Source organism: Hippopotamus amphibius, chromosome 8 (assembly GCF_030028045.1).
Source record: "Hippopotamus amphibius kiboko isolate mHipAmp2 chromosome 8, mHipAmp2.hap2, whole genome shotgun sequence".
NCBI classification, from domain to species: domain Eukaryota; kingdom Metazoa; phylum Chordata; class Mammalia; order Artiodactyla; family Hippopotamidae; genus Hippopotamus; species Hippopotamus amphibius.
Genome location: NC_080193.1, coordinates 120,648,353 through 120,663,331, shown reverse-complemented (window position 1 = coordinate 120,663,331; position 14,979 = coordinate 120,648,353). Strand labels below are relative to the sequence as shown.

The 14,979-nt window shown below is 44.5% G+C and overlaps 1 protein-coding gene across 1 annotated transcript; it reads right to left on the bottom strand.

Moving 5' to 3' along the window:
* Positions 1-6,276: 6,276 nt before the first annotated feature.
* On the bottom strand, positions 6,277-8,645 carry NEUROD1 (neuronal differentiation 1). The gene has a single exon (XM_057746376.1). It carries the CDS (start codon positions 8,643-8,645, stop codon positions 7,575-7,577), a length of 1,071 nt encoding a protein of 356 aa, XP_057602359.1. The 3' UTR covers positions 6,277-7,574.
* Positions 8,646-14,979: the final 6,334 nt, after the last annotated feature.

The window sequence follows — 14,979 nt, the reverse complement described above, 5'->3', positions numbered from 1 at the left end:
TCAAACCTGGTACTAAATAAATATGCTGGTGGTTATGTATTATATCACTAAAACTTCATGGTAATATGTTTATAAGATTTTAAATGAGCTCTTCAATATTTATGTACATTTAACACATCGATTCATTGTACACTTATGTATTAGTTTCCTAGCACCACCATAACAAATCGTCACAAACTGGGTGGCTCAAAACAACAGAAATGTATTGTTCACAGTTCTGGAGACCAGAAGTCCAAAATCAAGGTGTCTGCAGAGCTGATTACTTCTTGACGTCTCAGAGGGAAAATGTGCTCCATGCCTCTCTCATAGATTCTGGTGGTTGCTGGCAAGTCTTCCAGTCCCTTGGCATATAGACCTGTCACTCTAATCTCTGCCTATGTCTTTATTCTCCCCTTGTGTTGTCTGCGTTTCTGCATGTTCTGTCCTCTCCTTATAAGGACAACAGTGCCCTTCTTATAAGGACTACTCTAATCCAGTATGACCTCATCTTAATCTATATCTTATATCTTAAGATGTATTATTTCCAGGTAGGATCACATTCTGAGATTCTGGCTAGACATGAATTTTGGGGAGTAGGGGAGGGCACTATTGAACCCAATACAGCACGTATTTTTTTCCTTGACAATATATTTTAAGTAAGATAAATGCATTGTTAGTTAATCAAACAAAAATGAAATCTTGAGAAGCAAAATATCTCTTTACTTAACATTTTTAATATGCTAGTCAGAGTCAAGGAAACATTAGAGTTTCTTTACCCAAAAATCCTATGTTGGGTTCAAAAATATCTAAATAAGTAGCCTTGCCTGTGTTAATGAAGAAATTCTTTCAGTAAAGAAATATTGTAATAAATGTCCCTACTTAGATTCTAGTTCTAACTTACATGCATTTTAACTACTGTTTATTGTGTATTTAATTTATTGGCTGAAATAAAGATTATTCAGTTATCTAGCAATGACAAGTGAAATGATCCCAAGTCTCCTTTTTAGGATTCTACTATATTTTCCACTCAGTTCTTGGATATGAACATTTCTTGGTCACATTCTTGCAACCTACAACAGCTTATAAATTTATAATTCCCTGCTATGAGCAGACAAGCACTGCAATCTTAGTGACACTAGGGGTAAGGAATTAACTGTCCTCTTAATCATGGTCATTCCCTTTCATGGACGTCACAACTGACATCATCCAGAGAAAACACTAAAGAAATCTTATTGATGTGCTGAGTTTATACAATGAGCGTTTTGAAATAGATATTATAGTTTAGGTAATTCATCAGCATTTATCTCAACCAATAACACATTCTCTATATAAATATGATTACTTTCAAGAACACTAGTTATTCCTTAGTTTTCTGTGATTTTATACTAAATCACTTTCCAAGAATACTGATCCTTCCAATGTTTCTATTCCCTAAACAGCTCTCCTAACAATTCACGTGTAGTGCAAAAGTGAATACCAGATGTCACTGAAAATAGTAACCCTACATCCTTTAATTGTGCTGTATTGACAAGGAAGATCATACTCTCCATAAACTTACCACATTTCTATTCTATTTGATACGTTGGAGGAAGTTGAATTTCACTAAGAACTATTATGACCGTAAAGTACTCTCTTTTACATTGTGGATTTCTGTGCCAACATCTGCCTATATGAAGCCAACTTTTACCTTTTAATTTGTCAAATGCTACTCAAATGCTCAAACTCATTGCTGGAGTACATAGTCATGATGGATTAGATTCTGATCTGCTGTAATTTAAACTCTTCAATGATGATAAGAAAGTTTGGGGCAATTTTACATAACACAAGTGAGAAAACAAGAACTATTGCTGAAAGAATGATGAACAGAAAAGGGAAAAGTAGCATGCATTCGAGTTCTTAATGAAGGTAAAAAAAATGGCATGGTCTGGAAAGAATCTCTAACATTTTAGTTCTTTTATTCCAATTACAAATTATATTTAACCAACTGATACCAATAAAAAGAAAGGATGACTGGTAGCACATGATTACTGATGCTCAGAAGGAGTGAGGGTAGAGGAGTTTGGTGCCATGGTATCACAGGAAATTAATTTCAATTATTCTTCTCATAGATTTAATTCTTATAACTTCCACTGGGCTGAGAATTCTTTGTGGCCCTCTCCATTCTCTACTGACTTGATTTGTAGCATAGTGGTTAAAAGGCTTGGGCATCAGATTAGTATGATTTGATTCCTTTAGAATGTTCATATTTATTGAGGACCTGTAGGTCCTCTAAGCACCAGAGAAACAACAACAAATGAAAGAGATAAGGTTCCTGTTCTTGTGAAGCCCACATTCTACTGAGTGAGGTAGATAATGTTAAAATAAACAAAACAAATATAAAAGCAAGATAACATCAGGTGGATAAATGCTCTGAAAAACAGGAGGGGCCACATAATAGTGATTTTGGTGAGGTTGAAAGTGTTTGCTACTTTAGATGGGAATCAGGAAAAGCTTGAGGAAAGTTGCTTTTGAATTAGAACCCGAATAGAGGAAACCAGTAATGAAGTATCTAGGTATTGCAGCTTCCTGAAGTTTCTCCAACTGTAAAATAAGCATAGGGCTGCTTTGATGATGGAATGTGGGAATGTATGAAAAACACTTAGCACTGACCTAATAAGTGTGTGAAGCCTTCCTTGGGGCTGTGTGTCCTTATAATATCAAAGCATAAAACAGGGTTAGCTTTTAATCTTGTTAACAGCAAAATAAGTTACTAAATTACCTCAAGTATGCGAGATTAAATTTATTCTCTTACCTCTAGATGTCATTTCACAATCCATCCCTCTGGATCGGTCCATACCTGGGGATCCAAAATATGGTTACTGTCACCCTCCACCTACCTCTAAGTTAGCTGGGCAAATGGTGTAATAATGTTTAGATGGCCAAATCTGCATTTAATATATCTTAAGATTTAGTCCGGGATTAACATAATACTCTGCATTTTAAGATATTTTAAGATTAGCAATTTAACCAGAAGTCCCCAGAGGCTGTGGCCTTGCCTTGTTGATGCCACTGGTTTGGTTACACAGCTAATTCCATCAGAGCCATTGAACCAAGTGTTAGTGTGTGTGAAGAGAGTCCATGAGTCAATTGCCAGCACAGAATTCTTCCTGACATAGGAAGGCAGATGATCTCAACTTTTGAGTGCATACAGTGCAGATTTCTAGTTGAGTGCTTCTTGACAATAGTGTGCTCTGAAACACAGTGCCTGGCCAGAAGCCAATGATTATGCCACCATACAAGTCACTGTGCATCTGACGCCAGAACGCCTCTGTGCACGGCGACAACAAGAGGTCTTGGTCCTGGTGTTCCACAAGATGTTGCATTGGCTCCTTTCTTCTTTATCAGGCCCTGGCATTACAGATTTTATTTAGATGATTTTCAGGAACTAGGTGATGGTGGTGGAAAAGGAAGAGAGAGGAGATTTTAGTGTAGTGTAAGAAATAGCTCTGCTATTATGCAATTCCCATTAGGATGATATCAGCCTATGTTTTGAAACCTAGATTTATTCATTGTTTAATAGATATTTTCACTTTAAATCTCTTGTTTAATTATAGAACTAAAACAGCTTGGTTCAAACTGTTAGCTAATGACCCATGTATCATTTTTGTAATTGCTAGCTTCTTTCAGAAATGCATTAATTTTGTAAGAACTGTAGACCTTCAAATGCGAAAACAGTTTTAAGATTATAAATTAGAACATTTATAATTCATTTCAAATATTATTTTACTGTAACATATTATAAACCTAAAATTAGTAGAACACTCTTAAGATATTATAATCCTGTATTTTAGTTTACATTCAATTTAGGGTTAAAAGTAGATACATCATACTGTATTTGTCATTGATGATTTAAATGAAATCTAAGTTATGCAGTATTCTAGCCAAAAGGAATTATGCCAGTTAAAATATTTCATTAAAATATTTCATCTCCAACTATGAAATTACCTACTGATTTTAAATACCAGCTTATTCTGAAAATAACTTGTCAGAGCATTTTCACATTAAATAAGTAGATCTGAATATCTTATTTGATAAGAATAGTAATTATTCAAGATGAGGGAACACACAGAACCCTAAATATTACTCATAAGCAGCAATTTATAACAACACTATAAGAAATATTTTTCCCAATGAAGCTATAGTTGCCAAGGTTTCTTCTTTTGGGTTGCTTTTCACTTAGTAAAACGTTTTCTTTTCTTATTAGCTAGATATAGGCATTGGCCAATGATGAAAACTATGAGTCCCTTTTAAATGTGGCTAACAATGATGAAGGAAAAGAAAAAGATTATTGAAAAGGTTTCTTATGGTTTGAAAATGACTTCCAAGTATTCATTAAACATTTAAGTGAGTAAATTTGTAGAATATGTTTCTGACACTGGCACTGGTTCTGCGGTATTTCTCTGATCAGATGGAAGTGCTGTGTGTTATGCAGAGTGCATTCAGTTCATTCATGCATAAACAATATCATTTTCATAAATTAAAACCTCCCCTGCAGAAGGAACATCTGTGCCTGCCTTTGAATAAAAGATGGTGGCATGTGAGTTACTCCTTGACTGACTGAAAGAATCTTTATGTTTAGAATGAAGTTTTAGATGCAAAATGGGGGGGGGGGGGGGGATGGAGATCAAATCTAGCTTGCAGTCTTCTTTCCTACCTAACAAAAAAAATCCACAGTTAGATTTCCCTGCTTGCTGTTTTAAAAGCTGAAATTCTTAAAATGTCATCCTTTCATTTCTTCTGTTCACTACAGCAACAGTTTTTAGTTTGCATGAAGATGTCTAATTTTAATTACAGGTGAAATTAAGCTGCTGAATAGATCACATCAGACCTGAATGTTCACTTCATGGCCTCTAAAGGCTGGAAGGCTGGCAGTGTTCAGATATCGTATCAGTATTATGTCTCTTAAAGAAAGAACAGCAAAAGCAATCTTGGATATAGCAAGCAACAGCTTGATTCCAAAATAACAACTCTGTTTCACTTGGAATGAGATTATTGCATTTTGGATAAAGTTGGGACTAACTTAAAAGGATTTCTGCCATGTGATGAAGGCTGATGGAAAACATGCTGAAATGATATATTTTAAATTGCACTCAAACATTTTTTTAATGTTGAAATATTCCTTACTGCTACTGTCACAGCTTGACATAGCCCCATTGGCAATGTTATTAGTATGGCTAATTGTTCCTGTCCATTAGATTACTCACATTTTTCTGGAGCAGCTTGCTAAATGAGGTCAGCTTTCTGGAACCCCTAAATCACCAATGAGAAGGAGATTAAAGGAACAAGCTTGGGAAGGGAGGTAGTCATCCAATGTGGCATCCGAATTAGAAGAAGAACAATGGAGTTACTAATGACAGTAATCAGAGCACCACAGTAGAGCCAGGGCACAAGTGCCAAAATGTTATTCCCTAGAAATTGCTCCTGTCAGTCAATACATCCAGAGGGAGAGAAATGCCAAACTTTTTTAGTGGCTTTACCAATGGACAGAATCATCTTTAAGTTTTTCCAGTGAGTTCTGTTTATGAAACAACAGAATAGTACCCCAGAGGGTGTGAGGAAACAATCACACCTTTCAAAAACATATCATAGTACAAATAGTATGTCTTGAGTAGAAGTAGTTTATTACTATTTTTTCCTGGAAGAATTATTGAAATCATCACATTTATATAATAATGATTAAATGCCACTTTTTCTTGGATTCTTTAAATTAATTAAATCTTTTCTCTCTGGATATGCTCAAGGTATATCATTTTCTCTTTGGGATAGGACTGCTTTGCAATAGAGAACACTTCAGTTCAGGTAAAGGTACAGATAACAAAGCACCAAGAAAATGGTTAAAAATTTTTTAATATGTTTTTAAATATGTAGACAAACTAAGCTGGGATATGTGTCTGTGTCTTGCTTGTTAATAATGAACTAAATCCCTCTTTAAAAAAATAGAAAAAACACATAACATAATCATTTAAAGGAATGGAAACCAAAACCAAACGAAAATACAACTGTTTGTCTCTCCACAATCCTTACCCAACCCCAGCCTCATATTCCAAGTAATGAAATTCCTGTTAGGTCCTTTCGTTATCTGCAAAGAGCTGATGACTCCCTAAGAAAGATAGACTAGAGAGTTTGTGCTAAAGTAAACTTTTCTCTTTTATTTTATCCCACAAATAGAATTTAGCATTTTAACTCATTTTAACTATTCTGCTTAGGAATTATTTATACTTTAAAAAAAATCACTTTAAGAAGAAATGCAACCATTGCTCACATTTTAATACTATTTTATTGCAACTGGATGAGTGTTTTCTAAATTGTGCATTACACCATAATATACAGGATTACAAACAAGATTACAGTACAGATCGATTCCAGTGGTACCAGTATCACATTTCAAACAGCACTTATTCTGGACTGCATTTTACATGCAATAGCTATTGTTCTAATTATGAATTAAATGGTTTGAATTTATTTAAGCTACTGTACTAATTGACTACAATAGATATAAAATCCCAACATTAACAACCTGATTAGATTTAGGCTCAGATTCATTACATGAATGTATGACAAACCACCATTTGTGTGACTATGTATAAAATCATGCATTTATATTTTCTGGAAACATCGATAGCTTCAGATTTTCTGTAAAATTGTGGAATGCAAAGGAGTAAAAGACTAAAAAGAAACAGTGCAAATTGTATGTGATAGTCAAGCAGCTTTTGATTTAAAGAAGGGTATGTTGGCATTTGTTTATAATATGTATATACAAGCTTGTGCAAGTAATGTATTGAATTGATATGTTTTGATAGGGAATACATCTCTTGTTTTTAATCATCCTCTTAAGAATTATGGATCTGGTTATCATTTAAGGAGAAGGAAAGACTTTAAAGTGAAATGAATTGCTCAAATTGTGCAATTTTTTTTAACAATTAGAGAAGAAAGAAGTGCTAAGGCAACACAATAACTTTCTAAGCACTTTTCTGCTGGTTTAAATTAGTTAAATTATTTTGTATAAATTAGATATAATTCTACTTTTCTGATATGTATAAAAATTGATGAAGCTGCATGGTTTTAAAATAGGAAATCCACATTATAAAAAGTCATTAAAAATTCTGTACAAAATCACAACAAAATAATTCAGCATGGGAAAGGTAACAAGTAGTAAAATGCTGGTTGAAAAATATATATTTATATATATTTTAATTGGCCCATTACTAGTTTAAAAATTGCATAGATCCTAATTATTGCTTGTGATTTTGTTATCCCGATCAGATAATTAATACGATCTGAATACAGCTGCACCAAATTTGTGGTGCATTTTTTTAACTTTACTGTATTATTGTTTTAAAATAGAAGAGCTATAGAAAATAATACATAAAGTGAACAGGAACTTTGATCCCCTGTTTCTACCAAAGGCAGTAGCGACAATAAATACATATATCACTTGAAGCTTGGAGTATTTGCACTTTGCAGCAGTAGTACCCAAAGGGCTGCCTTTTGTAAACACGACAGTCACTGTAAGCACAGTGGGTTCGTTTCCCAGGGACGGTGAAACTGACGTGCCTCTAATCGTGAAAGATGGCATTGAGCTGGGCACTCATGACTCGCTCATGATGTGAATGGCTATCGAAAGACATAATATTGTCTATAGGGATCTCACAGCGAGGGGCAGCAGCGCCGGAGAAGATTGATCCGTGGCTTTGGGCCCCTGCCAGGGTCGCTGCAGGATAGTGCATGGTAAAGGCATAATTTTTCTCAAACTCGGCGGACGGTTCGTGTTTGAAAGAGAAGTTGCCATTGATGCTGAGCGGCGGGCTGAGGGGTCCGTCAAAGGAAGGGCTGGTGCAATCCGTCAGAGGGCTCTCAAAGAAGGGCTCGAGCGCTGTGCTGTAGGCGTGCGGCGGCGGCTTGACGTGGAAGACATGGGAGCTGTCCATGGTGCCGTACGGCGGGCTGGGCAGCCCCGGAGACTGGTAGGAGTAGGGATGCACAGGGAAAGAAGCGCTGGCAGGCGGCAGGTGCGGAGGCATGTCCTGGTTCTGCTCAGGCAGAAAAGTCCGAGGATTGAGCTGCAGGCAGCCGGCAACCAGGTTGGTGGTGGGCTGGGATAAGCCTTTGCAGAGCGTCTGCACAAAGGAGACCAGGTCAGGGCTTTTCCCAGAACGCAAGATCTCCGACAGAGCCCAGATGTAGTTTTTGGCCAAGCGCAGTGTCTCGATTTTGGACAGCTTCTGCGTCTTGGAGTAGCAGGGCACCACCTTGCGCAGGTTGTCCAGCGCCGCATTCAGCCCGTGCATGCGGTTCCGCTCCCGGGCATTGGCTTTCATACGTCTCAGCTTAAAACGCTCCAGGCGCGCCTTGGTCATCTTCTTCTTTTTTGGGCCGCGTCTCTTGGGCTTTTGATCGTCGTCCTCCTCTTCCTCTTCTTCCTCCTCTTCCAGGTCCTCGTCTTCTTCCTCCTCCTCTGCCCCGTTCCTCAGGGAGTCCTCTTCCGCGTTCATGGCTTCGAGGTCGTCCTCCTTCTTGTCTGTCTCGTGCTCCTCGTCCTGAGAACTAAGACACTCGTCTGTCCAGCTTGGAGGACCCTGGGGCTGAGGCTCTCCCATCAGCCCACTCTCGCTGTACGATTTGGTCATGTTTAGGCTTCCTACATTCAACAGGGGAGAGGGGAAAACAGAGAAGCAGAAAAACGCTACATTCAAAAACTACATATGCCTTCGGCTCCTACTTCCTAACCTTGTAGAAACGCATATGAAGAGAATTACCCGCTGATTACAAAACGGATGCCCCTGAGGAAAAGTTAAATACGGTTTTATAATGGCCTGTGTGTGCCCCGCTGGTATGTAGGAGACTGGACATGGCTGGGAGTAGGGGAGACAGTATGTGTTATAAGTACACGTCTGGTGTATGTTTCCTTGTGATTAATTTAAGTGTGTTGATGGCGATTACCCGGTAGGATAATGTGTGTGAAAATGAGTGTACATTTCGGCGACTTCATGTTTATTTTCATGAGTTCAAAATCATTCACAACTCCACAAAAATGACGAGTTTGAAAATTACAGTTCTGTTTCCATCTCTGTTCTGGCCTCTCGGTACTCAGCGATTAAAGTGGAAGAGCCATTACGTAATTTACGAACGCTGGCGGAGATTTTTAAGAAGATTATACTGAGTGGAGATTGAAAAGCAAATGCATGGCGGAGGAAAAGTATTTCCCACCAAATTATTTCACCATCAACGAAACATTTGGTAACAAAAGTGGGTAGGGGTTTTCCATCCCACCCTTGCCTTTATTTTCTCGCCTCCCACCCCGCTGGCCCTCTGCTGAATTTCCACCTTGTATAAAAGCGCTTACTAGAGGGCCAGGGCTGGGGGCGCGGCACAGAGCGCTCTTCCACGCGCCGGGGATCAGGTGCGGAAGGCTCCTTTCTAATAAACAGCCCATTGAAAGGGCCGCCTGCTCTTTATTGGGGCTTTTCAAAGTTCGCCTCAAACCTCCCTTTAAAAGATTGAGTAATTACAATGGTCAGCGATTGGCAATGGCGAAGTTGCCGCTTCTAATAAGGAAAATAGAAAGCCTTTAGTGAGACAACCGAATTTCTGGCTGCTGCAGTGGCTGCTGGGGACTTGGCCGACTCTGGAACAGTAACAGGTAGCAGCAGGAGTGGGTCCTGCTCCCTTTCTCCACATCCCCCCCCCCCCCCAACTAAACTACCTCTCGACTCGATTTAGTTTCCAGGGTGTGTATATTCAAAGTATCCATGCCCCTTTCATTCGCTGAAAAAATAATTCTGCACTCCCAACGTGCATAAAATACATGTACACAAAATAAATCTTGGTAACGTGGGCTTCCCCCCCCCCCTTACTGGAAGAAGTGAAATAGTGAAGTAGTTATTTGCTTTCGGAATTTTGGAATCATCACTAGCAAATAACCATAGAGTTGGCGGGCATTATATTTTTAAAAATCCAAAGACGCTCCTATACTTTCCCCCTTATAAAATAAAAAAGTAAAACACAATTTAAAAAAAAGAAAGAAAGACTGCAGTGGGTATTTGAGTGATACAAGTCAAACTGTGTGAGAATTCGCCTGCAATTATGGAAAAGAATGTCTGTCTCAACACATACACGCGCTTACAAACGCACACATACAGATATGTAGGTACATCTTCAATTGCTGCTTTTTTTCCCAGCAAAAATGAAAGGATTGTAATTACCTGTAGTTGTTAGTAAGTCCTGAGCAGTGATGGTCTCATAACCCTGGGGCCTCCGGACGCCGTGCCTTCTGCGTGGGGCGAATTCCTCGTGTCCCGGCGGCGCGGGCGCTCAGGTTATATAGCCGAGTCGGTGATGCTGAGTGCGGGCGGGGCCAGGAGCAGAACGCGAGCAGGTTCCTGCGCCCCGCGCCTGCGCACGCGTCTCGGCTTTGCGCTCCCCTCTTCCGCCCTCCCGCTCCTCCACCCCTCGCCCCCGCCCCCGCCCCCACCCCTTCAGCCTCTCTCCTCTCCCACCCCGCTCCGACTCCAGCTCCCCTCTCTCCCACCCCTACCCCCGCCCCATCTCCTTCCTCCCCGGCATGCGCCATATGGTCCTCTCGGTCCAGCCAAGAGCCGGGAACCACGTGACCTGCCCATTTGTATGCCGCGGAGCGCTCCATTCCGGCCCCTTTGTGGCCAGAAGAAAGTGGCCCATCTGTCGCCAGTTAGAGACTCCGCGGACCTGTTTTTACCCGCAGGAGAGATTAACCCTTTCAGGCGGCAGAAGGGAGAAGGGGCGCGGGGGGGGGGGGGGGGGCGGGGAGGGAAGCGGGGGAGGGAGTTTGAGAGAAGGAGCGGGAAAGCTAACACTGACTGGGTTGAGATCTGAGTTAGTGGCCCGCGCCGGGGCGGTAAGTAGGGCAGAGGTGAAGGAGACAGAAGCGGGAGACTTCTTTGGATTCCTCGCCCAGGCACTGGCTTCCTGGGTACTCCCTGCCCTCTCTGAGATGTCCATCTCTCGGTTTCTCCCCCTTGGTAGGCGCTTTGCTCATTGGCTCCAAAGGGTGGCTTCTCCCAATCTCCATCAGCCCCTTAAGCAAACATACTACGTATGAAAACGGCTTCATCTGTAAACGCAACTGTGAGACTAGTCCCTTACCTCCTTAACTGGATCGCCCACGCCCAGTCCCAACAGTACTGAAAATTTCTACCTGTCCCTCTACCTCACCATTACACGCGACCCGGCGCGTCCGGACCCTCAGCTACCCTTGTGCCTGGAGACTCCTCACTACTTCCGTACCCCTCTCGCCTGTGGTCCTTGTCCTCAGAGCACGCCAGTCCTTGGCTTCACTGGCCTCTGGAACTCTCTTGCATGAAAGCTAGAGGACTTCTCTGAGGCTCGAATTCTGCCTTTTAACCAAGGCCTTTGGATGAATGTAAAGTGTGCCCTTACCCTGGTTCCCTGCCACAGGGTGCCTTGACCCCCTTACTTCCCACTTTCAGGCCTGTAAATAGGAACTTGGTCGAGACAAGCCTTCTCAAAGGGAAGATGCAAAGGGCCTGTGCCAAAGGGGTCTTTTCCACTCCTCTTTCTAGAAAGGTCATTAGCACAACTCTGGGAAGTGCTGATGGCCACGACTTCTCCAGACTGCAAAGACTCCAGACTCTCAAAGACGTGACCTCCACTTTGCAGATCAAGAAAACCCACAGAGCTTCCTGACTAATTCTGAAAGAGCCATATTTGTGTTTAAATGGTGATTCTTTATACATTCTTCCCCACCAAGGCATGTTCCAGAATGATACATTTTTTTTAAGTTGGTTCTATCCCCTTCCCTGCCCACTTTCTCCACCAGATTTGCCTCTAATCCTCCATTAACTAACCCCTCATCCCCTCCCAGACCCCTGTCCCCTTACAATGAATGTGTTGAACTTGAATTGCTTATTTAAAGGCAATAGCTCTAAAAGCCCCTTGAGTTTGCAAACAGTGTTAGGGTTGAGCGGCTGGAGCTGGGTGCATCTGGGAAGCGGAGGGGGGGTGCGGAGGGGAGGGGAAGAAAGTCCTAACGGGATCGCTCGTGTATATATATATAAGGCTGCGAGGGCGCCTTCCCGGTCCATCGCAAACCTGAAAGAGGAGTAAAGGGGTGTGAGACCCAACCCGTTGCCCAAAGCGTGGCGTGAACCGTGCTGAGTTTCCAGGGCAGAACTGTACGGAGTTTTGGGTTTTGCTTTCACTTGTCGGTATACAAAGATCACAGAAGAGGATCAGAGAATTCACCCAGGAGCCTAGTCTCAGTATGTACGCCTGTACAGTCTGTATTTTAAGTGACGGGTTAAAACTCGAGGGGCATCGGAGTAACAGCCTGCAGAGGCCGGTCCACAACCGGAGGTCCCAGGACACGGGGCGGGGTGGACCAGGTGCTGTCCCTCTCCCGCAGCTGCCTCGACGGCCTAGCCCACCGTGCCGACGGGGGATGTAGAAGTTGTGCCCTGGTTCTCATTTCTCAGTCTTAGGGGAGCTTCAGAGGAGATGCTGGGGCCGGGGTGGAAGAGAGCTCCAGCTGCCCCGAAGGCCTGGGGGTGGCCTAGGGGATCCTCCTGCCCCGAAGCAGAAACTTCCCCAGTTTGCGACACCTTCTGGAATACAGGAGATTCTTGGTGGAGCCAGATGTTCCTGGGCCGGGAAGGAAAGGAAACGCGAGTGTTTCGCCAGTCGAGACTCTCCTGTGCATAGTGCGGGAATTACTACATTCGTTCCCTCCTTCTCCTCCTGATAAATTCACCCCTATTCCCACTGCCCATCGTTGGCCCAGGCTTGGGGATTTGTACAAAGAAAAGGCCACTCTGGGTTGTTCCAGAGACCCGTGAGTTTCGGTCTCATCCTGGCTCTCAGTGAGCCTTCGGGTGCAGACCCGTCTGCGTGCGGGGAATGTCTACCTCCCGCGCGGGCATCGTGGTTGAGATTGTCCGCGGGCCTCAGGGAGGCTGCAGCCCGGTAGTCAGACCTTAAAGGAGAGTCCAGATTAGGCCTGGATTGAGACGCTTTTTGTTGGGAGGGGATGGGGTAGAGAAATTGAGGCCAGAGGACGGTGGCAACTGCTGGGCTCAGTACCGCGGATGGTCGCCACGGCCCCACCCAGCCGCCTTATTTTCTTCTCCCTCTTTGAACTTTATTTCGACGGTTGCACACTTTCCCCCTCCCGATTCCCTAAATTCTCTCCCTCTCCCTCTGTCCCCACCGCCCTTTAGCGGTACACCGTCTCCAGCTCGGGTCCCCACTGGGCGCTGCAGACTGCTGAGCGGCACGCGAACCGCACGCGCAGGCAACAAAAGCCGCTTTCATGACTCGCTGCCCTCGAGCAATGCCCCAAATCTGTCGCCCCCCGGGTCCCCGCTTCCAGCGTGCGGCGCGGGCCAGGCGGTCCCGGCCGTTACAGCGGCTGCCAGAGCGCCGGCGGGAAGGGGGGCGGGAGGAGGCGACCGGCCGGGGGTGGGGAGAGGGGAGTGTGGCCTGGGCGGGGAGAATGGGGGGGGGGAGGAGGCGTGTGGCACCACGTGGGGGGGGGAGGGGGGCGGGGGATGGAGGCGTGAGGCAGGGACTTAGGGGGTGGGAAGCCTGTAGCTGGCGGGGGCCGGGGTGCAGGCGGGCGGGGGAGCGGTGCGACGCATTCAGAGGACTAAGATAAAGAGCTGGGGCCGGGCCGGCGTCCCCGGCGGTGACCTGTTTCTCGGGGAAACAGATGCTCGCTCTTGCAAAGGGAGGTTTGCGTTCAATGAAAGAATTAAGTGTGGCCAGGGCGGGCCCACCGACCTCGAGCGGCGCCCGCGTCCTCTCCCCACCCCTCCCAGGAGAGGGGTGTCCCGGCCTGGGCATGTTCGAGGGGCGGGAGGTGGTGGGGGTGCTGAGGGGCGAGCCAGATCTTAGGATGCTAGGTCTGCAGAAGGACTGAGAGCTGCAGGTCCCTCACAGGCCCCCTAGCTCAGAAGCCCTTGGGAGGCCGAAGGGGAGTTTGCGACTTCTGCCCAGTTCGCGGGCTCAGCGCGGGGTTTGCGCCTTCGCCTCCAGGGAGGCCACAGGGCGCCCGGATCCTGGCCAGAGGCTGGAGCTGCCCGGGCTCGACAGGCAGGCGGCGGGGGAGAGCCGGGAGCAAGAGAGAAGCTATTAAAATGCCTCGCCGTCGCCCCGAGCGCAAAACCCGTCCTCCCCAAACCTCCTGGGCTTGAGGCATAATCTTAATTAAGATAATTGATTCATATTGCACCTGCGAGAACGGAAAAAAAATTGATTCCAACCCCCAACCCCACAAATTGCTTAAAGCTATTGGATGGAGCACGACACGACTGTGATTTGGGGAGTGATTTAGCACCGGGCTTCCCCAACTCGGCCCGCCTGGGCTCTTTTATTTATTATTTACGAGCTCCTTATCCCTCCGGGGCGTGGGTGGCTCCCCTCTCGGCGCCTGCAGACCTCTAGGGACTTCATCTTTGATTCCCGGTCAAAAGCGAGGGGCTTTCCTTAAACCATCCATCCAACACTTACATCAACAACGTAAAATCAACACAGCTCCAAGCACTGGCAGGCACGGCTCACTGAGACGACCGCCCCGGGCCTCGTGCGTCAGATGGGCTACGCGTATAACTGTGTGAGTGTGCTTAAGTGTACAAGTGTGGGTGAATTTGTGAGCACACAAGTGTATGAAAGATTGTGTGTGAATGTGCGTATGAATGTATGAGCATGTACGATTGTTGGTGAGTGTGTGAATTTGTGTCAGTGAGTGTGGACGTGTGTGTAATTTTATGTGAGTGTAAGTGTGTGGGGTGTGAGTGTGCGTGAGTGAGTGTGTGTTCGTGGGAGCTCCTGCTTTCAGGTGAGAAGCATAACAGAGGGCTCACCCCTGTTTCAGCTGGATTGAGAAACAGCATGCGGTCTGAAGGAGACCGCAGCGCGCCTGGTAACTGAAGAACGCCCGGTGTTTGCCAACCTTTGCCTTAGCAGAAA